General features: G+C 41.7%; 1 protein-coding gene across 1 annotated transcript in view; it reads right to left on the bottom strand.

Moving 5' to 3' along the window:
• The window catches only part of mccc2 (methylcrotonyl-CoA carboxylase subunit 2), a 47,923-nt gene that overhangs the window by 12,502 nt on the left and 11,437 nt on the right, over positions 1–23,984 (bottom strand). The window contains exons 8-13 of the mRNA XM_042334625.1: positions 21,461–21,525; positions 18,219–18,318; positions 16,191–16,286; positions 14,344–14,416; positions 10,237–10,313; positions 6,204–6,270 (exon numbers count right to left, since the gene is read on the bottom strand). Coding sequence (XP_042190559.1) covers positions 6,204–6,270; positions 10,237–10,313; positions 14,344–14,416; positions 16,191–16,286; positions 18,219–18,318; positions 21,461–21,525 — 478 coding nt within the window. The remainder of the gene's footprint in view (positions 1–6,203; positions 6,271–10,236; positions 10,314–14,343; positions 14,417–16,190; positions 16,287–18,218; positions 18,319–21,460; positions 21,526–23,984) is intronic.

Here is a 23,984-nt window from a genome sequence, read left to right as displayed (position 1 = left end):
ATCTCAAGGCCCTCAAGGCCCATCTCAAGACCTTCCACTTTGACCTTGGCTTCGGCCACCCTCCCATCACCACTCACCTCTATCCCTCCATCCCTCTTGATTCAAACCCCCAGGTCAGGTGCAAACCCTTAACCTTCCAGCACCTTGGGAACTCCTCCTGACGTGAAAGACTATAAATGTAATTTGTTGTTATTGAAGTAAAATTCTGGCAATGTACTGCAGATTGATCGACATCTGATGAAAAGTCACATCCAACATTAATCTACTTCCTTTTCAGGAAGTCCTTGCTCTTCCCTGATACCTTTTATATCCTCGTTCAAGTATTCATCTAATTCCCTCAAATATTCATCTAATTCCCTTTGCAAATGGTGCAAATGATTCCGGTAACCGTTATTTGTGGTAACATGTTTCACATCCTAATAACCCTTTGAGTTAAAAAAATTGACGCACTGTATTCACAGAACCTTCCAATTACAACAACAACAACTTGGATTTATATAGCGCCCTCCACATCTCTTTTTGCTGGTTTTATAGAGCAAACTATGACCATAGACTATGACCACATTTTTCTTTCCCTTTCCACAATCTCGAGCAAATATTGGATACGTGTAGAAACAGTCATCAGGAACGCAAAGGAGATACGAAAAATGGGGAAACAGCTCGGAAATTTTGGGTGCAATCTATCTCTATAAAACCAGTTTTGAGAGATCCCCATTCTGGAGTGAGCAAGCTGAAGGAAACATTGCACCGGTGATAGAAGTGGCTTGTAAATCAAGATATTCAGCAAGCCGTTAGAAAAAAAACATTGGGATTTCTGCGATTCATTGCAACTGCAGCTACCAACTCTAGTCCCATGTGCCTGCTCTTTCCCAATATCTTGTTATGCTTTTGTTCCTCAAGTTTCATGTCCCATCTCTTTCCCAATACTTTTTTATATCTTCATTCTTCTAATCCTATTACCCTGATCTTTCTGAATATCCGCTTATAACTATATTCATAAGTTGCTGTGTGCAAATTGACTGCTGCATTTTGCTGACAAATACACTGTCACTGAGCTTTACAGTAAAATCCTGTGCACCGCTTTGAGACGTTTGACAACACGATAAGGTGCTATCACAAATGGATGGATTATTCTTATTCTAATCCAATGTCCTTGTTCCTCCCCAATACCTTTTATATTCTCATTCAAGAATTCATCTAATTCCCGTTACAAATGGGGCAAATGATTCCCCGTAACCGATATTTGTGGTAACATGTTTCACATCTTAATAACCCTTTTAGTTAAAAAAAATGAAGATGTTTTAATTGTATCAGCACAAGCAAATCAGTGGCGCTATGAATAATCACATTACCAAAGGCATTGTTGTGCCATTTATTGAAAAGGCAGTCGTGCAAAATACTTTGGGGCAATAGGTTTCTTCGTAGATATTTCATACAGCATGTAGAAGTTTATTAAGTGAACTTGCAGCAGTAGCAAAAAATAACCTATAAAACAAAAGGATGATTTCCTGGCATGCACAGATGCTTGTTTGAAAGGGAAAGCAGCTCTGCTGTTTGGAGCCAGTATAACATGGCTGAGAAAGAATTGTTAGTCCACACCAAATTAATAGAAATGTTCATACATGTGTGGATGTCTTAGTAGTTTGTTTTAAACAATACATTAGAATATACAGCACAGAAACAGGCCATTTGGCGCAACTGGTCTATGACGGCGTTTATGCTCCAAATGAGCCTCCTCCTGCTCTTCCTCAATTAAGTCTATCAGCATAACCTTCTATTCCTTTCTCCCGCGTATACTTATCTAGCTTCCTCTTAAATACATCTATGCTTTTCACCTCAACTGCTCCTTGTGGTAGCAAGTTCCACATTCCCACCACTCTCTGGGTAAAGAAGTTACTTTTGACTTCTCTATTTGATTTATTGGTGACTATTTTATATTGATGGCCCCTGGTTTTGGTTTCCCCCACAAGTGCAAACATCTTCTCTATGTCTACCCTATCAAAACCTTTCATAATTTTAAAGACCTCTATTTGGTCACCCCTCACCCTTCTCTTTTCAAAGGAAGAGTCCAAGCACGTTCAGCCTTTCCTGATAGGTATGATCTCTCAGTTCCCGGATCATCCTGTGAATCTCCTTTGCACCTTCTCCATATCCTTTCTAAAATGTGGGGACCAGAATTGGACACAGTACTCCTAGTTATGGTAAACTTATATCTAAACCAAGGTTCAATATAAGTTTACCATAACTTCCCTGCTTATCATTTCTATCCTCTAGAAATGAACCCCAGTGCCTGGTTTGCTTTTTCATGGCCTTATTGCTACTTTTAGTGATTTGTGTATGTGTACCCCTGGGTCCCTTTGCTCCTCTACCCCATTTAGGCTTTTATTTTCCAGGCAGTACGTGACCTCCTTATTCCTCCTATCAAAATGTACCACCTCACTATATTGAGATGCATTTACCATTCAAATGACCATTCAGCAAGTTTATTAATGTCTTGCTGTAATTTGTTGCAGTCCTCTTCAGCATTAACTATACCCCCCAATTTGGTGTCGTCCGCAAATTTTGAAATTGTACTTTCAATCCTCGAGTCCAAATCATTATTGTAAATTGTGAACAACAGTGGTCCCAATACTAATCCTTGTGGAACACCACTGCCCACTCCCTGCCACTCTACCCTCTGCCCCTAATCTTTGCTTTCTGTCTTGTAGCCAGTTTGCTATTCATTCTGCTACTTTTCCCTTGACTCCACAATCTTAAGCATGGTGATTCCATTTCTACATGAGTCTAACACCTGCCTGATCAAAATAAAAGGCAGAATAGTTTAATATACCTCAATTTTACACACACTGGGAACAATATGTTTCTTTACAGATATTTCATATAAAACCAGGTTCGACTTCTCACTCGGTTCCCTCCAGGGAGAGAGTGCGCATTCCATCTCAGACAGAGACATTTCCATAGGTAAAAGGTAGGATTCTAGTTTTGTCTGGTTTGTGTATTCTTAAGCATAGGGATGTGTTTCCACATGTACTAAGGCACCCTGCTGACAAAAAAAATCCTACACACACTGGGGCTATTCCTCAGACCAGGGTTGCTAAATAAGAGCATAAGAACATAAGAATTAGGAGCAGGAGTAGCCATTCGGCCCCTCGAGTCTGCCCCGCCATTCGATAAGATCATGGCTGATCTTCAGACCTAACTCTAATTACCTGCCCTATCCCCATATCCCCTAATCCCTCTATTTTTTAAACATCTATCAGTCTCAGCCTTGAAGATGTTCAAGGACTGAGCATCTACAGCCTTCTGGGGTAGTGAATTCCATAAATTCACTACCCTCTGAGTGAAGAAATGTTTCCTCAACTCTGTTCTTAAGACTGTGACCTCTGGTTATAGATTCTCCTACCAGGGGAAACAGACCCTCAGTGTCTACTTTATCCAGCCCTTTAAGAATCTTATATGTTGTAATAAGAGCTCCCCTAATTCTTCTGTACTCTAGAGAATATAGCCCTAGTTTATTCAGCCTATCCTCATAGGTCAGTGACCCTCATCCCAGGAACTAACCGAGTGAATCTACGCTGCACCCCTTCTAGGGCAACTATGTCCTTTTTTAAATAAGGAAACCAAAACTGCACACAATATTCTAGGTGCGGTCTCACCAAGGCCCTATACAGTTGCAGCAAGACTTCCCACTCTTGTACTCTAAACCTTTTGCAATGAATGCTAACATGCCGTTCGCCTTCTTAGTTGCTTGCTGCACCTGCAAACTTAACTTTTTGAGACTGGTGTACAAGGACACCCAAATCCCTCTGAACACTAACACTATCTAACCTCTTCCCCTCTAGAAAATAATCTGTTTTTCTATTTTTTCTACCTAGGTGAATAACTTCACACTTCCCCACATTAAATTCCATCTGCCACCTACTCGCCCACTCCCCTAGCCTGTCTATATGCCGTTGCAATCTTTTTGCATCATCCTCAGAGCTTACTCTCCCACCTATTTTAATGTCATCTGCAAATTTAAATACGTTACATTCAATGTCCTCGTCTAGATCATTGATGTAAATTGTAAATAGCTGAGGCCCAAGCACTGATCCTTGTGGCATTCCACTAGTCACATCCTGCCAATTCGAGAATGACCCGTTTATCCCTACTCTCTCTGTTTTCTACCCGTTAGCTACTCTTCAATCCATGCTAATATGTTCCCATTAATCCCATGGGCCTTAACCTTGTCCAATAGCCTTTTGTGTGGCACTTTGTCAAATGCCTTTTTAAAATCTAAATATGCTACATCTACTGGTTCCCCCTTATCTAACCTGCTAGATACATCTTAAAAAAAACTCTAAAAGACTAGTTAAGCATGACTTCCCTTTTGTAAAACCATATTGACTCTGCCTAAACTTGTTATGGTCTTCCAGGAATCCCATAACGACATCTTTAATTAGGACGCAAGAATTTTCTCTACCACTGATGTCAGACTAACTGGTCTATAGCTCCCCATCTTTTCTCTCCCACCCTTCTTACATAGTGTTGTTACGTTTGCAATCTTCCAATCAATGGGAACCATTCCAGAATCCAGAGAACTTTGGAAGATCAAAGACAAGCCATCCACTATCTCAGTAGCCACCTCTTTTAAAACCCTAGGATGTAGGCCATCGGGTCCAGGAGATTTATCAGTTTTAAGACCTGATAATTTACCTAAAACCATTTCTTTAATAATATTAATTCCCCCAAGTTTCTCGCTAACATTTTTTTCTTGGTTCCCCTCTATTCTTGGTAGGTTTTCAGTGTCTTCTAAGGTGAAGACAGTAGCAAAGTACTTGTTTAATGACTCTGTCACATCTTTGTCCCCTACTATAATTCCCCCCGTCTCTGCCTGTAGCGGACCCACATTTACCTTTGACAGCCTCTTCCTCTTTATATATTTATAATTTTTTTTTATTTATCAAAACTCTTGCAGGCATATACTTGCCATGGTTTGCAATAATGGAATTCCAAGTTTCCCCCAGTTCCTGGGGTGGGGGGTGGAGGGTGGGGGTAAGAGAATCACACCAATTTCAATAGCAAGCTCATTAGCACCTGAAACTGTGCTGTGTGAACCTCAGAAGTTGACTTCCTTGATTGGATCTCAAAGGAGCTTCCATATACTATACTATAATTTTCAAATCAATTGTAGCTACAAGCATAAACGTGTCACACATGTACAATACGAACAAAATGGCCAAGTTAGTTTCATATTGTAAACAGTGCTGCACCTCCATAAGAACTGTATTGGAACTATCCCACAGTCATTTTACTTAAGACCCTGGCAACTATCAGAGAGGAGATGTCATGTTGTCAGTCTGGGCTAGATTTCAAAGCCTGCGACACTCAGTATCTCTCCCCGTTACCTTCAACACAATATCATTCGCTTCCAAGCTCTGTGACACGTAAATACATCACACTATCACTCAATGTCCATCAATTATTTCAAGCAGGTTTCTAATTGTGTGGAAACTGCAGGATTAAGTATTTCCTCTGGGCACGTATCGATCCTTCAACCTGATTAACAATTAAAATAGTTATTAGAAGCTGCTGGAAAAAAATATTTCCGGCTGTCCCAGCGGATTTATTGGTCAAATCTGATGAACTTTTTTATGTTATATCTACAGGCATCACTCTGGCTCAGTTGGTTGCACTCGGCTCCGACTCAAAAGGTTCAAGCCCCACGTCAGGAATTTGAGCTCAGAGTCATAGCACAGGAAATAGCACAAAAGTGTCCTGTGAACATTGTTTTTAATAAGTCCTATTTAAAAAAAGTGAATTAAAATATATTGAAATAAAAACTAATTTCATCTTTCTTCTTAGCTGTGCGTCTTTGTCTTTGGTGATGTCTTAATATTACATTAGCCAGGTTTACTTCTCTTCTCCGGCGTGGAGGGCGCTATATAAATCCAAGTTGTTGTTGCTGTCTAAAATGACGAGAGTGATATTGCTCTTGAACTGTTTGTTCACCCTCCTTTTCTTTTCTTCTTCAAATCTTTGAGTCAACTTAGTTGGAATCAAAAATTGGGGGGGCTCTTCCTTTTCTCCCTCCTCACTACCCATTCTGGCATTTTAAGCTCTCTTGTCCTGCTCAACATGTGAGGTCAGAGGCAGTCGAGAATGATCAGAGGAGCCACAATCTGATGGTAAAAAGACGGGAAAGTGACTTTTTCCTTTCTTACCTGTGATATTCTGGAGAAAGATGAGGGGGATGTTTCGCTGGCAGCACAACTCAATAAAGTGGGTTCCCTGGAATTAAGAGACAGGCTATTGATATTCAATGCGTTTTATACAGATTAGCAACATTTTTTTAACAAAATATACAGTCAATCCTCTTTATAGTATAATTAATATATATATTTAATTAATAATAATAAAACAATGTTTATTTTTCACTTTCCAAATACAATATAACCAAATCAGAAACAACATCCAAAATAGGGAAGGAGGCTCAGTTTAGAGACGACAATCTTATAAAGTCAGCATCTATTAGGTATTAATTGTGCACAAAACGATTTACAGTGTAAGAATGAACGTCTGGAACACTCGCTCACAATCCCTCCACCTTGGCTCCTCTTTATCCATCTTCAGATCTCACCTGATGAATTTCTTCTTTGACTGTACCTAAGGTCACCTCCACTTTCTCCTTGGCTTGGCATCAAACTATGCATTTCACCCATAAAATACAGTCAATACACTTTACAATATAATCTGGGAAACGCTTTGAGGCGTCACAACGACATGAAAAGTTGCTATATCAAATGTAAGGATTATTATTATTGTTAAGTGCTTCAAGCACTGCCCCCCATGAAGGGAGCTAAATAAATTTAAGTTATCGTTGATGTAACCCCAAAACAGGCATATACACACTTATATATATAGTATATACAAATTACTTCATGAAACATGTAGACGCCCAAGGACTGGAACTAGGCTTCGGCAATATTTTTAATTCTTTAAATCTTCGAATCAACTTATTTGGAACAAAAGGGGAGCTCTTATTTTCTCTTGCCCTGTCCCAATTAGCATCCTAAGGTCTGTCCTGCTCAACAAGGGAATGATCACCCCGACAAACATATCAACGGCAACTCTGTTATAAAATCACCAGAAGGCTTGCTTAAACACAAAGGTCATAGAACACCTTCCCTGTGCACGCCCTACCTCCCCTAGTAACTGCCTTACATCAGGTCAGTGCGATTCACCTCGGAACACGTCAGGTAAATTCAGGTGCAAGACATCCCTTTCGCTTCTGTATAAGAGGAAGTGGGGATATATAAGCATCAATGGAGCTCTGATTCAAACTTAGCCTTCCCAGCGGAGGGCTCCCAGCGTTTTTCCTAAAAGACTCTCACTGCTCAGCAATATCTTAATATCTTCAAGGCTCGACTACGGAAACTCCTTCCTTGTCGGCCTCCCCAACTCTTCCCTACCCAAGCTGCAGATCATCCAGAAATCTGCAGCTTGTGTCCTCCCGCACCAGGCTCCCCATCCCTCAGAGGATAGAATTCAAAATCCTCCTCCTCACTTTTAAGGCCTTCCGCGGCTTCGTCCCCTTCTACATCTCTGACCTGCTGAGCCCCTATCAACCTGTCCACTCCCTCCGCTCAGCAGGCTCCGGCCTGCTCCAGGTCTGCTGCCCAACCCGCCCTACCATTGGCGGCCGGGCTTCCAGCCTCTCTGCCCCCACTCTTTGGAACTCCATCCCACAATCCCTTCGTTTTGCTTCCTCTCTTGCCTCCTTCAATGCATGAGTTCTTATGTTGTTTACCCCAATCTTTTGCGTTCATTTGTCACAATGAATAGATTGTTATTTTTGTTACTATTACGAACTAGGCCTTCCCCTCTCCATACACACATATACACGCTTCCAAGGCATCTGAAAAGTCCTGAAAAGTGATCACAAAATGCTAGCTGACTAGTAAAAGGATAAATCAATGAACTGAAAGTCAAGTTGCAAAATGCAATCACCAGAGGACTAATCACACAGCCAAATTCAAAATAAATAATTGCAATGGAATAATGTCAAACTGTGGTATTCCCAAACTTATTTACTTTCTTTAAGGAATGGCATTAAAATGTGTTTTGAAATTGCTGCACATCACCCCCGCTTCAAGGCTTGATTAATTAATGGCAAACATTGTTTTCAGCACCAAAGAACAGCTTTCTGAATTTATACTGGGGATACTGACCCAACTCAATCAGAGTGAAAAACCCAGACGGCGCCTTCCACATTCAAACTGCAATTGAGGTTTCATTGAAATCTTCAGGCTACCACTGAGTCGGAGTCATGGGGGTAGTAATTTCAAAATATGCGTTTTTTAATACGTAACTGAATGTGTTTAGGAATAAGGTAATTGATCTCTGTGGATATGCATACTGTGACTGACAACACTGAACATCATCAATGTTGCTCCCCATTCTCAATTCTATATTGCTTTTTTCTTTTCTTCTAATGGCTGAACCTTCTACCTTTGAATATCTAATGGAATACAATTTTCCTTAGTGATGAATCATACACTTTGACTCAAGCTATGTGACATTTTCAGCATAAAAGGCTGCACGTTGAACAGAGAACAAAAGGTAAACTGTGATGCCTGTTAAAAGCATCACCTTATTTAAAGTGAATTTTGCGTAGATAATATGTAAATGCTGCCATTGATATCCTTTTACTAAAAAATACACTTAGAACTAAGTTAAATTGTATTAGAACTAAGTTAAATTGTATTATTACCCATTATGCCCTGACAATCTGGAACGTTCTCTCTCAATCCCTCTGCCTTGCCCCCTCCTTCCCCATCTTCAGAACGGGCCTGAAGACCTTCCTCTTCGACCATGCTTACGGTCAGCTCCCCCTCCCCATCCTTTGGCTCGGCATCAGCCTTCACCGCTGTCAAGCATTCTGAGACGCTACTCTGCGTGAGCGGCACTATATAAATGTAAGTTGTTGTTATCACTTCACCAGTATTCTCCATCGCATATAAAAATCCTCCAGTCCTGTCTCTCTCTCTCTCTCCAATTTTCTCCTCCTCTCTACCTGTTCACTAACACCTACCTTCGAGTTATCAGCAAAAATATCCTTTGGGAAACTGTGTCATGCACATAATAATAATAATAATAAACATCTTCCCGACGTGAAAGGCGCTATAAAAATGTAATTTTGTATTGTATATTGTGAAGTGGATTGACTGTGTATTTTGTGGATGAAATAATGTTACTATGGGTTTGACTGATGCACAGTGTTCTGATTTCTGCCCCCTTCCTTGTGATTGAATAGCCTGCCATCAATCACTGTCTGCACTAGCCGTTAGAGCGGACTACCAGTGGGTTACACCTGTGGAAACATACCTTTGCGCAGGTCACTACCAGGAGAGGAGGTGAAAAAAGTAGGCAGAAAAACACATGAATGACCACGGTTCTCAAAATTTAATCAAATGACTCACTAGTGGATGCATGACAACTACTGATTTTAATAAAAACATCCATCAACAACCACGAAAGTCATTAACCTTAAAGTGGGTAATTATTCACCAGATGTATTGATGAGTTGAACCTGAAGTGAGAAGCCGCTGATAGCTGGGATCTACCAATTGTGACACTTTTCAGTTTGACGGTATCAGGCTGAAACCCCAGAGTAAAGCTGAAACCCCAGAATAAGCGATCAGTTCACAATTTTACTCACCCTGAGTAAAATTCACACACCCTGATTAAATAGGAAGTGTGACCCATGGTGTGCCTCATTTCTACAGCAAGATTTGAAATGGTTGGTCCGTGAATATAAAGCCCAACCTATATTTTGTACACTAAAGTCCCTACAATACTCACCTGAATACATACACTACTTATTTCCATTAGTAAATTTTATGCTACTAGAAGTAGCATTCACCACATTCTTGACAAGCACTGTGAGACGCTACCCCATGTGAAGGGCACTAATGTAAGTTGTTATTGTATTGTTGGATCTAGAAAGAAGCTGCAGTATTACCCCCTGACTACCCTCCCCCAACGATCATTATTCATTTTCTATGAAGGCAGCTGAACTGTTCTGCTTTCCATTCAGCTAAGACAGCTGCTTTTAAAACATTAGTATCCTGCAGTGAGAGGCTGTAATTTAAAGCCATTGCTATTCTACATCAGAGTCCTCTCATGTAGAGCTTATTTAACCATGTCTAGAGTGTGCTTCAGGCAGCAGCTTGTTAACCAATGTTGTGTACAGACCTTTTTTGCAGATTCTGAGAAAAGGACTCCGTTGTTCCCAATGATGCCTACTGGATAGCCAAAGATTCTTGCAAACCCTGAACATATTGAAGTGGGGGGGGTAAGAAACATACAAACATATTAACCAGTATAAAGACTGAGATACAGTGATAGCCGCATTATAATACAATTGGTGGGGTAAGAAACATACAAACATATTAACCAGTATAAAGACTGAGATACAGGGATAGCCGCATTATAATACAATTGGTGGGACACAAAAAATTTCAACCCGTGTTTTTTTTTGGTTAGCCGGGTGACTGACACATGGGGAAACCCATCACCATGCTTAAGAGTATTCAAATCAAGCTGAGAATTCCATGCATCCAACCTACACATGGAAATCCCACAGATAGATTATTGGAATGGAAAGCACACTCTCTCCCTGGAGGGATGCATCCTGCTTACCTAGTTCCAGAAAGTACTGCTGGAGTCTAACCAGCTAAAACCAAATAGCTTTCCATTGATGCATTATCTGACAAGATTTCCCGCTGCTTGTCCAGCCAGCACTACCCCAGCTATTCGGGCTTTGGCTTGCAGGGTTAACAGGAGCTGAGATGGACGATTCCCTCTCCCCAGTGACTGGTCTGTCTTTCCGAATCTTGCCAATGAACCAGGCTGGTTGTACTGTCATCCGCAGTGCCCTGGAATACTGTGGACCTGCTTGGCTCAGGAACTGGACTTCCAAGACCTCCACAAAGGGCTGGTTTGATTCCGACATTCCGTTACCAAGCATGTCACCTTGGAGTCAGTTTAGCTACAAGGAGACCCTGCTTACCTCGCCCCACAAGGAGGATAGTCACTAGTTGTTCGTTTGACAATGGACAAGTGCTGATTTGAGCCCTTACTAGGTGGATGGTAGGTACCAGGAACTCCCTGTGAGCTTCCCGGTGGACAACACAACTCAGCAGGAAATGCATGAAAGCATTGCCATCTGTCCACAGCTCGGGCACACATACCCTCCCATTGAGTGATGGTTCCACCAACTGGAGGTACGGAGATTAAGCAGCAGCTGCTGACCTCTCTGCAGGACAATCAAGGTGGATTCCAGGCACTGGACATACGAACGTGTGTTCACAAACTCCGACTCCAGATAGCACCTCCCAGCAGCTGTCACCTCAAGCCTCAGAGTTTCCTCATCAGCTATCTGGCAGGCATCCGCCTTCAGTGTGGTGGAAGGACCTTTACAGGACAACTTGTGATGTGCCTGCCACCTTGAAGTTCTCGAGGTCCAAGTCCAACGCTCTGTTGTCTTATGAGACTCAGATTCCTGATAATGGTATGTTCTTTGCGAATTAACTAGAGTTAAGGACCCATTACAGTTTTTTAAACAAAAATCGTTGAAAAATAACCACTTCTTTGGTGAAAGTCAATCAGAATAAATCAGTAAAAATCTGTTAATTTAACTTTGGCAATTAATTTAACCTTAATTTAATTAGCCAATTAATGTGAATAATTGGCTATTTTCTGTACTTTTGTGCAGAGAGCAAGACAGAAAAAGTGATAGAAAGAGACAGAAAATTAAAGATATTCAGTGAGTGAGTGAGTGAGAGAGAGAGAGAGAGAGAGAAACTCAGAGAGAGAGTGTGTGAGACAGAGAAAGATTTTCACTGAATTTAACTAGGTTTTGGGGGGTCAATTTTTGTTTCTGCCATTTTTGGACAAAACCAATTTTTGAAAATCCCCCAAAATATACAGGTTTTTATTTTGTGGACAAAATTGATAAAATGGTGTTTAACTATAGTTGCCTCAATATTTGAAGAAAAAGAAGCTAATTAAAGAGAGATGAAATCAGGAAATAAGCCAGAGGTTCAGGTTACAAGAGATGTGCCCAGAATGGAGTTTTTTTAAAACAGGAGACTTGAACTATTGCTTTCAGGACATTAATTATTCAGTTTCCTAAGGTCACACAGATTATATTTAATCAAACAATATTGTAAATTCAATCATAATTGACAGAGGCACTGAAGATGAATTGTTCAATGTACCAAAGTCAGATAGATGTTTGCAAATCGCAGAATCCAAATACATGTCACAATAACTTGACCTGGGCATACAGACAGAGGCATTTCTTTATTAAAACTATAAGTCTTCAATATCATATTAATAATATCCAGTATCTGAAAGGGTTCAACTAAATGTCAATAACATACTCTCACAAGCGAGGGTAATACATGCCCATCACTCTAACTTGCCTTGAGTATCCCAAGGTATACAGTATCAGATTTAGATTTGCGGCTCACGAAAGTGAAAGTGTTACTGACATCTCACAGTTGGAAACACCACCTTGAAGTGCAAGTTGCATTTTACTCACAAAATCTCATGTGTATCATGATGATTCACAAGGTACAATCCAGATCACCTCAGTCTAGAGCTCTGCTTTTGCAGCGAGCAGTGTTGGGGTTAAATGGTGTTCAAAGGGCAATCCCCACAGAGTGAATGGCACAACTGTACCGCCAAAAATAACCTTGGGTGAAAAGCGCAGGAATGCCACATATGGCATGCCGACCCACAGAGCATCTCAGATCAGAACAAAGGTCTCATGAGTCGGTGTAATATATATGGAGTTCCTTGTATTCATTTTGTTTCCACAAACGGCTTGTCCTCCAGCCCCCGCACTGTCTCATGCAGTGTCCCTCAGGGCTCTGTCCTCGGTCCCCTCCTCTTCACCCTCTATATGCTCCCCCTCGGTGACATCATCCGCAGACATGGGGTTAACTTCCACATGTATGCGGATGACACCCAACTCTACCTTTCCTCCTCTACCCTCACCTCCACAACCACCGATGTCCTGACAGCTGCCTGTCCGACATCGAGTCCTGGATGAGAGATAACTTTCTCCAGCTCAACGTACGCAAAACTGAGGCCCTCCTGATTGGCTCACGTCAGCGCCTCCGCACCTCAGGCGCTGACAGCATCAGCATCCAAGGCTGCACTCTCCACCTCTCAAAGCCAGTCAGGAACCTCGGGGTTCTGTTCGACCCTGAGCTGTCCTTTCTTCCCCATATCCGCGCCACAACTGGCACTGCCTTCCACCACCTCCGGAATGTCGCCAGACTACAGCACTACCTCACCCCTCACGCTGCTGAAACCCTGGTTCACGCCTTTGTCACCTCAAGGCTGGACTATGGGAACTCTCTCCTCGCCGGCCTTCCCGGCACCTCCCTCCACAAGCTGCAGGTCATTCAGAACTCTGCAGCTCGTGTACTGTCCCGCACCAGGCTTCGGGACCACATCACTCCCACCCTCGCTCGCCTCCACTGGCTCCCCATCCCCCAGAGGATCGAATTCAAAATCCTCACCCTCACCTACAAGGCTATTCATGGCCTTGCACCCTCCTACCTCTCTGACCTACTATCCCCCTACTTACCTGCCTGTACCCTCCGTTCCTCTGGCTCCGGTCTGCTCCACATCCCCCGCCCCAACCGCCCTACCATCGGTGGCCGGGCCTTCAGCCTCTCAGCCCCGAGGCTCTGGAACTCCATCCCTCAGTGCCTTCGCCTTGCCTCCTCCCTTTCCTCCTTCAAGGCCGGTCTCAAGACCTTTCTCTTCAATCGTGCCTTCAGCTCCCCTCTCGACTCTCTACCCCCTCCTCGCTCCCTCCTTTCCCTCCCTTCACCGTGACCATTTACCCCCTGCTCGGTTCTCGACCCAACTGTCCAGCGCTTTGGGACGTCCTCCCGACATGAAAGACGCTCTATAAATGAAATTTTGTTGTTGTTGTATGAGACACATTTTACATTCCAGGTGCTTTTCCCAACATCAATCACTATTTGTACTATCACTTTGCCGTTCAATCACTCTTTCAAACTTGCTCTAACTTTCTAAAGCAAAGTAGCAAGTGTTGGTTTCTTGTGTGGCACTAAGCAGCATGATTGAATTGCAAAAACAAAACATAGTGTTTCAGCTGCTAATTAGCGTCCAAAATATATACTTCCTTATTATGGACAAGAAAGGTAAGAGATAACCTTCAGTATAATCGCTATGCAATTTTCTTTAAACTTCTGAAAGAGAAATACATCTTTTAATCTTTTAATAATTAGATCCATATTCACCCAGAAACTGTACCTGTGATTAATGTGTCTCCATAAAAGGCTTTGAACTCATCAAATCTGCTGGCATCCACTACTCTGGCAATAACCTGGAAAGGAAATAACATATTAGCATACTAATCCATTCAGCTCACCTTTGAAACAGAAGTTTCTTTGTATTCGCCCACAAATATATAGTCAATTCACTTTACAGCACATTCTGTGAAGCGCTTTGAGACGTCTAGAAGACGTGAAATGCACTATATCAAATTCAAGGCTTATTATTATTATTATTTTATGTCTTATGTTCTGCTAATGCTCGGTCTATTTGCCATGTTGCTTCCACTAATCTTAAATTTCTTGTGTGTATATACTCTGTACTTTGCAGGGCTCATTTTCACAAAGCAAAAGACTCATACAGCCAGTGGTTAAAGTTAGCAAAACATCTTAGAAACTCAAATATTAGTACCAATTCTACATTTTTGATAAATCAATGTTTATCAATAACAGTGCTACAGAAATTTGGTGTAGCAAATTTTTAGCTTTCAATTCCTGATTGAGGCATTCAGCAATGTACCTGCTTACTGGAGTTACACAAACCAACAACAGTTTGCACGTATATAGAAGCCTTCATATAGTATAAGGATTTCTCAAAATACTTTACAAAGGCTGAGTAAGGAACCCAAGCTGGGAGTGAGATAGGAGGGTTATGGGGGTAGGTGATTGAATGCAGTCAAAGAGTTTTGGGAAGGGTTTTGAAAGTTGAGTGGGAAGGGGCAAATCGAAGGGATTTGGGTAGTGAGAGCAGGAACAAAGTAGCTGAAAGGTCACCCACCAATGGTGTGGCAGATTGGGCACGAAACAGACCAGAGTTGGTGCAGTGGAGGGAAAGGCTGGGGGAGTGGGGTTATAGGAGATCACCAAGTGACATTTGAGGATAAGGACGAGGATCTTCAAGTTGATCTGCTGGGGGAGAGTGAACCAGTGGATCTGGGCTAGTATGGAGATGATGGGCTTGTGAGGTAGATATGGGAGAGGATACAGGCTGTGGTGTTCTGGATTGTGCAGGGTGGTGCAAGAGAAGTTGGCAAGCAGAGCATTGGAAAAGGTGCCTTTGTAGGTGATAAAGGTGTGGATAAGAGTTTTGGCTGTGTGTGGGTGGGTGGGGGAGGGGGCGAGCTAGTGACATAGGCAGTGATGTTGTGGAGAAAGAGGAAAGTGGACTTGATCAGAGCCCGGATGAAAGGTTTAAAGGTGAATTGAGAGTTGAACAAAATACCAAAATTGCCCACATGCTCCATCATTTGAAGTGAGCAAATGGGGAGGTAAACCTGCAAGTAGAGATCTATATTTACAATACAATGAGCGTTATTGCAGTCACTAACAAGTAAACAAGACCGATATCTGGCAAATAGGCTCTGATTGGAAAATTAATCAAACTACTAAATATTAATATGCAGCTACAGAGGAGTAGAACTATACACAATGAACATGGTTGAATTGTGATTTAAATATGAAAGCGTGGAAAGAGTAGAATATCCATTTGGATACCATGGATTTCATCTCACCCACTCTTCCTCCTGGAATCCCTGATCCCCATAGTTAATTAAGAAAAAAAATTCATCCACCTCATCCATTGAATATTCATCCAGTATTCAAATCTGACTTCTTTCCCTTCCCAGACAAGATGTCTCCCTCTTCCAATATCACCAGAAAATCATGTTGATAGTTGAAGTTCATCTCAATCTGTACCTATCTCTATTTCCTCCCAATTCTGTTATCAAGCAGCTAATTAGACTGACTGTCATATCCAACCCAGAACAAGCCATCTATGTTTTGGTACGAACTGTACTTTAAATTTTGCACAGCGATTTTTACATATACCTCTTTGATATCAAAGTTTTTTTTCAGATTATCACCAACAATCCCATACAACTCTTCGGCAGAATACAATGGTTCTTCTGGGGTTTCCACAGTTACCTACAGAGACCAAGAGTGAGATGTTATTTATTACCAGTAAAGAGTAGCATTTCAGGGCTATTTCACATCTGCAATTTTCACACCTTCGAACTTGTCTCCCACTCCTCTCTCACCACCACACATAACCCACGTGAAACCGACAATAACTCTCGAGCCTATCCCTACTCCTCTCCTTACCTCCCAGCTCCACCTCCTTGTCCCTCAACTCAGACATCATAAACCACTCTTTGTCCACTGGTACTGTTCCCACCGCATTAAAAACCACCGTTATCACTCCTATCCTTAAAAAACCCTCCCTGGACCCATCTCAACTTTCAAATTCCCGCTCCATCTCCAACCTCCCTTTCTTCTCCAAGGTCCTGGAACGAGTTGAGTTGTTGCTTCCCAGCTTTGCTCCTTCCTCTCCCACCACTCCCTTCACAAACCCCGCCAATCGGGTTTCTGTGCCGCTCACACCACAGAAACAGCCGTAGTCAAAGTGACAAATGACCTTCTGTCCATCCGCGACCAGGGCTCCCTCTGCCTTCTCGTTCTCCTTGATCTCTCTGCTGCCTTCGACACCGTCGATCACTCTAACCTCATCTACTGGTTTTCCTCTCACCTCAACCTTCACGGCTCTGTCCTTGACTGGTTCAGATTGTACCTCTCGCACCATCTCGACTTCATCTCCACAAATGGTTTCTCCTCTAACCCCCGCACCGTCTCGTCCTGGTACTGTTCAGCCTCCCCAACTCCTCCCTCCATAGGCTGCAGATCATTCAGAACTCTGCAGCCCATGTCCTCTCCTGCATCAGGCTCCATGACCCTATCACCTCCATCCTCGCCCGACTCCACTGGCTGGCTTCCCATCACATGGAGGATACAGTTCAAGATCCTGGTCCTCACATTCAAAGCCCACCATGGTTCTGCCCCTCCCTACCTCTGCAACCTCCTAACCTGTTATCATCTTGCTCGCTCCCTCTGCTCAGTGGGCTCCGGCCTGCTTCACTTCCCCGCCTCGCTCACCCCAATATGGGCGGGCGGACCTTCAGCCACTCTGCCCCCACACTCTGGAACTCCATCCCGCAATCCCTCCGCCTCACCCCCTCCCTTTCCTCCTTCAAGACCCATCTCAAGACCCTCCTCTTCGAACGTGCTTTCGATCACCCTGCTTCCCCCCCTGCCCTCCACCCTCCCCGATCTCGACCTCCGGCTCAGGTCCGCATCTCTAGCTGTCCAGCACCTTGGGACATCCTCCCGACATGAAAGGCGCTATGCAAATGTAATTTTGTTGTGGCTTGTTGTTGTTGTCAACAAGTTTGAAATTCTATGCACTTGAATCATGCTGTTTCCAGCTAACAGAGGAATCAGTGTTTGATGGGAGAATATTTCTTTCGTCAGAAGATTGTGGGTTCAAACTCCATGCTGGGATTTGTAACTAATATGGTCTAAACTGGCATTCCAATCAAGTGCTGGGGGTGTGCTGCATTGTTGGAAGTTGCCGCCAATCAGTTGAGGTGTTAAACCAAGGTCCCATCTGACAGTTAGGTGGACATCAAACGTCCCATGGCACTATTCAAAAAAAAGAAGGGGGTTCTGACCAACAATCCCACAAATAAAATTGGTCATTCACTTCATCGCTGTTTGTGGGAAGAAAGTGCAAATTGACTGCCATATTTGCCCAGAAATACATGGTCACTGCATTGTGCAGTATATCCCGTGAAGCACTTTTGGACGTCCTCCCAACATGAAAGGATTATTATTATCTGGTAAAATAAGTTGCATTGCTGATGCGATAAACTAGTGTTTGGTTCTTTAGGAATATGAATTCAGATTTTCACAATGAATTTAGGGATTTTTACTATTAATTTATATCTCTATGGGCAGAAATTTTGCCTAATAATCCAAATTAACCAAGGCGTGAGTCCTGCTGTTCAATGGCTGTGTACTTACATCCAATTTCTTCTGGTAGTTGAGACTTCGAACAACCTTTCGTGCCAGATGGAGTGCGTGTGAGTCATCCAAGGCATAGTGATCAGTAACACCAGACTTTCTGCAGAGTCCACAGTTAACACATTACTCAGAGACTTCAGCAGGACACAAAATAAGACAACAATATTTCATGAAGAGTTTTCTTCGCAGATTGCTTGTCTTTACGATTTATGAGATCTGGGTCAAAGATTTATTAGGTCAAAACACCAGTTCACTTCAGTTTCTCTGGGCACGCATCACACCTGAATCCTCTCCATATATAACTAAGCTGACACTGCAAAAGACCTCAGGCCCAAATCCTCATGGCATTAGCCTTAAGACTTATATGTGTTGTCTTATAATTTAAGTTTGTGCAGGAATTGGGAAAATTGTTAAATTCAAGGCTGGTTTAATGCCATTCTTTCAGGAAAAGAGCTTCCGAATAAAGAAGGAATTTAAGAATTTTCTAAACTTCTGTAGGGTGTTAAATTTAGGGCTAAAACCATGGGATATTTTGGGGCCTTTGAATTTCATAATGGAAGATTGCATTTCTTTTGCAAAGGTTCAGAGAGGTTAGTTCAGCTTGGAAACTATGCATAAACTGATTTCCATCAACCCAAATCAGAAGGCAAGTCTGATTGAAAGTGAAAGCTCAAATTAAGTAAAGTAACTTGGAGGGGTGGTTTCATGCCAGCCCAAACTGCCACTTTGATCCTTAGAATAGTTTTAATGAAACTACTGTATTGCATTTGCAGAGTCTATCTTTCTCTCTCTTCCTCCTGCTCGCCTCCAAACCATATCCTGCAGCTGACTTGCTGTTTCCCTTTGTTCACATTAGCAAATGTGTGAGCATGTTAGAACAGAGATAAAATAAACTTGAGGGAGCAGAATGAGAGCACCCAGTATTACAGCAGCAATAACACCAGTTCACTCAAGCACATTTGGAGCCCAGATTGCAACAGCAGAGTCTCCGTACCATCTCTGCTGTTCCTCTGCAGGTTCCTTTTCTTCTCCAGGTCACTGCTCATACAATGTAAAATGCAATGTTTCACCAAGTGACATGTCTACAATATCCCTGCTGTCCTATAACAGAGATGGAAAGCAGAACCAGGGGACTGAAAATGGTCTTAAATTTGGAGGCTGATTTTCCAGTGTAAATAATCAACTTACAAATTAAGACTGAATTTAAGACTATTTTACAAAATTCGACACAATCTTAAATTATAAGACAATGATCTTCAGTCTTATGATGGTCGTAAAGCATTACGAAACATCCACCTGAAAGGCACTATATGATTGTAAATTGTATTGAGTTTTTTCAGGTGATTTCTCTCTCACACTTTTCCCCCAACACCCCCAGAAAAACCAGGCAAACACAACAGCCAATTTGCACAGAGCAGTCCCACAAATGTCATTGTGGGACATTGCTGTGTGAAAATTCAATTTCAGACATTGACAGTGCTATAGAAACAGGTACCTTCTAGACCTTCCCCAAACTCAGAGACTGGTGACCAAAAAAGGAAAAGAAACTGATAAAATATCATCCACACCCTTCTCAAATAACACATTATAAACTGCAGGGCTTCAGCATGCTTCGACAGATTTGCTACATCCATAAAGATGTGTTATACTATCACCTTCTTAGCAGCAATTCTCAAACGCCTTTGCGTCAACTCCAGTGACTCACACACGAGGGCATAGACCTCATAATCAGTTTCCGTGTCAGTGGATGAAATTAGTTGTGGCAGGACCCTGTTAGAGTTGACAGCAGGGCTCGGCTGTACTGTCGTGCTGCTGACATTCAACAGCACAGAGGGAACAGCATGTTGAAGATCAATTACAGAAAACAGTCAAATGAACTGAAATTTGCAAGATTCCCAATACTGATAAAGTGATTCAAGGACTAACGTGAAAAGGTGCTGCATTTTCTCTGTCTTTAGGTTGTATGTGAGTCTAAAAATGAGAAGCAAAATGGTTGGCCATCCCTAGACTAATCCTTTTTTCTTCGTGAAGTCAGACTACATTTATATACTCTATCTTCGTGAAGATAGAGTATATAAATATTTAAATTTGAGTTTGCTCTTAATTGGTATAGTAACAATGACAAACATTCCTGAGTTTAGGCAAATAGCCCATTAGATCACATTACAATAAACTCTAGACTTCTAGTCTAGTCAAGAAAAGCAGAAACAGACAGAAAGACCTCATTCCAAGTCAATGTAACCTGAATCGTAGCCAGATGAAACGTGCAAGAACGACATTTTTATAAAATAAAAATGACCTTATGTCTGGTGTGAAATTAAGTTTTGCTCGATCATAATCAATCAGCCACAATTAATTTCCTATATACTGGATTTAGCAGCTCTCACTCCATCTCCTTGGGAATGATTGCCTATTTTAAGACCTAAATATATTTAAAGAAAAATGCTATCATTTTAAGCAGTATCACTGTACAAATAGACTCCATGGTGGAAGATCACGTTTGCACAAAACGTGACTGAACATAATATTCTCATCTCTGTCACGCATGGGTTACACATGGCACCACAAATTTACATTTATATAGCGTCTTTCAAGTCAGAAGGATGGCTTCACACAACTGTATTTACAAAGGTTGTATGGTAGCAAGTGACATTGATGTGATTTGTGTCATTGCATCCGTTGCAATGTTCAATAGATCCCACATCAGGTTTCCCAAGATCGCAAGCTGGGTTCGGATGGAGAAGGCGTTTCTGACCTGATCTGATCTCATCCTTCCAGAACACGTATCTTACCATCCTCCCATTACAACATCAAGCTGTATTTTAAATGAGTCCAAATGTCCTAGCCTCAACCACCTTTCATGACAAGAAATATTACATTTATTTACATTTAATATAACGTCTTATCTTGGTGTTGAGATGTCTCAAAGTGCTCCAGGGATATACTATGAAGTGATGTGACTGTGTGTGTATTTTGTGAGAAAACATGGCAGCCAATATGGGAATAAACTATGATGCAAACGGGGGCAAGTTATCCTAGGGAACAGAAATCGCTTTCAATTAATACACATTGGCACTTTGTTACGTGCTCCCGACATGAAAGGCACAGTGTAAATGTCAAATGTATTGTACAATTGTATTGGATGAGATCTGTTACAATGAAAGAGTTTATCAAAGAACAGATATATTTGTTTCGTTCAAACATATGAATATCTCTTGCAAACCCAGCTAGAAGTATTTTACCTGCAGTGAAGATCAGCGCCTCCAAGATCTTCAGCAGAAACTTCCTCACCAGTTGCTGCTTTCACCTGTACAAACATACCAGTCACCATGTATTTCAGTAAGGTCAAACACCATATTTTTATATCCAGTTACTGTACATGTTGGAGTATTTTATGCTGATGTGTAAATTGTAGGAATGATTTACATTATAATTAGTCTACACATAAACCAATATTGATTGGTTATGTAAAAGTGTAATAACATAAACTGAAGTGTACATTAGAGCCCTCTGGTCTCTGAACATATCAAATGGAAACCTTCAGGTAGGATATCCAAGAGCTGATGCACGTTAATACATGTCCCATGGGACAGCTTTAAGGATAAACCTTTTTGGTAGAAGATCTCGGAAGATTTTCTACCAAAAAGGTTTATCCTTAAAGCAGTCCCATGGGACATGCATTAGTAGCAAGCATAACGGTAAGAGAGACTGTCCCGTCACTAATGCTAGCTATCATTAGGAACTGATTTATCCCCAGCCGTTGTGAACTAAATGTTAGCACATTGGAGATTGCCCCAAACCTCTGGCCCTGGAGGAGCGAAAGAGCTTATCAACTGAAATGTCCCACTGTGTAAGGGCTTGGTACAGGCTAAAAGGCAAAGGGGAAATTTTTGAAGGGTCTGGCCCCCATTGTCCAATTCATAAAAGAGACTCACTTCATTGAATGCTGCAAAACTGAACCTTTGTTTTTCCCCAACAAAACAGTTCATATTCCTCCAGAAATGGGAAGTTGCGATGATGAATGGGGCTCTTCCTGTTTTGTCTCCTATACTACTGCATTTAGTTTTTGTAGCTTGTTAAAGATGTACATAGTAAATCCCTAAATACGCTATCCTGTTCAAACATCGAATGGGAAGATCCCAGCATTAACGCCCAGACTGTGCTGGGTTAGCTTGATCTCAACTGGCTTGGACTTGGCCTGAATGCCCCAGGTTAGCAAGGGGAAAATGAGTCAGGCTTCCAATCTAATCGCTAGCCAGCGACCCTGACTAGAGGTGCATCTGTGTAGATGCTGAGAGTTTCCCTCCGTGTTTGAAATGCATTCATTGTCAAAGCTTCCACAAGAATCACTTTAATAATAATTATAATAATCATTGCAAAAACAGAAGTTGCTGGGAACATTCAGCTAGTCGGGCATCATCTATGGAGAAAGGAGTGAGTCAACGTTTCAAGTCCACAACCCTCCGTCGTTCCGACTGTACAGTGAATTGTCTGTATATTTTGTGAGCAAAACAAGGCAGCAAATTGTGCACAGCAGTGTCCCACAAACAGTCATGGATTGAGTGACAAAATTATTATTATTATTTTTTGAAGGGATTATTACCGCCAAAAAAGCAATCCGCCAATTGACTAACAACCGGGTTACTACTTACTGCTAGGTAAACAACAACAACAAATTGCATTTGTATAGCGCCTTTCACGTCAGGAGAACATCCCAAGGCACTGAAGGTGTGTGGAGTAAGGAACATTGCCTAAGGTTTCGCCCCATCAGAGAAACAAATCCTGATCCTCTCGCTTGCAAGCCGATTGCCCTAACCACTACCTTACTGGACTCCACACTTTGCAAGGAAAGGGATTGGCGTCCATAGATAGAAGGAAAAACAAGTCAAATGCCTTCAGGAGAGGAGGAGGAGGAGGAAGGTAGAAAATTGGCAAAAGAAAAAAATAAAGAGTCAGAAAGCAGCCAAGCTTTCTGTCAGTGTACACCTCACTGAGAAACAACTTAAAGAGCAGGACAAAATAACAAATGGTGAAAGACATAATCAGCAAATAGTAAATCTCAGAGATTGTGAAAAGCAGGCAATCGATATGATCTATATACCACAATTTTATTTTTCAGGCACCAATATTGATTGCCTAACCCTAGGACTGCTCCATGTTTACTGATTAGATTCATGCTTTGAGGCAGCCAGAACTCATCAATTTCTTGCTTACAATTTTGTTACAATTAAGACTTCCTATGGGGGTTAGCCATGGTAAGTAGATTCTGAAAGATGCCAGACATTCATTCATCTTTGCACCCTGCAACCGATGAGATGGCAATAACTGAGCTGTCATATCACAGAGTAATTACATAAATCTCATTGCCCAGTATGGCTGCTCAAACAAAAGAAAATAATCCCTCCCTCCGATAATCCTGTGTTAAAACACTTCACAAACACACTAAAATATTGGGCATTTAAAGGATCACCTTCATATCAACTCTTAAATCTGACATACAAATTTCCTAAATCAAACAAGATGTTACCAAATAGAATTGCAGAAATTACAATACAGAAGAAGGACATTCATCCCATCAAATTCTCTGCTCTTGCTCCTTACCTTAATAATATTGTTCCCTCTTCAAATACTTATTTATCCAATTTAGCACTTTCAATGTGCGTGTTGCACTTAACGTTGGCAATGATTAACCTTTAATATAAACACACACTTGAAATAGTTATGAGTATGGATTACAAGTTATGGATTGCAATTATGATTGGAAGT

The sequence above is a fragment of the Callorhinchus milii genome, unplaced genomic scaffold (genome assembly GCF_018977255.1).
Source record: "Callorhinchus milii isolate IMCB2004 unplaced genomic scaffold, IMCB_Cmil_1.0 Scaffold1, whole genome shotgun sequence".
NCBI lineage: Eukaryota > Metazoa > Chordata > Chondrichthyes > Chimaeriformes > Callorhinchidae > Callorhinchus > Callorhinchus milii.
Note: the sequence above shows the minus strand (reverse complement) of the source record. Positions and strands in the feature narration are given on the sequence as shown.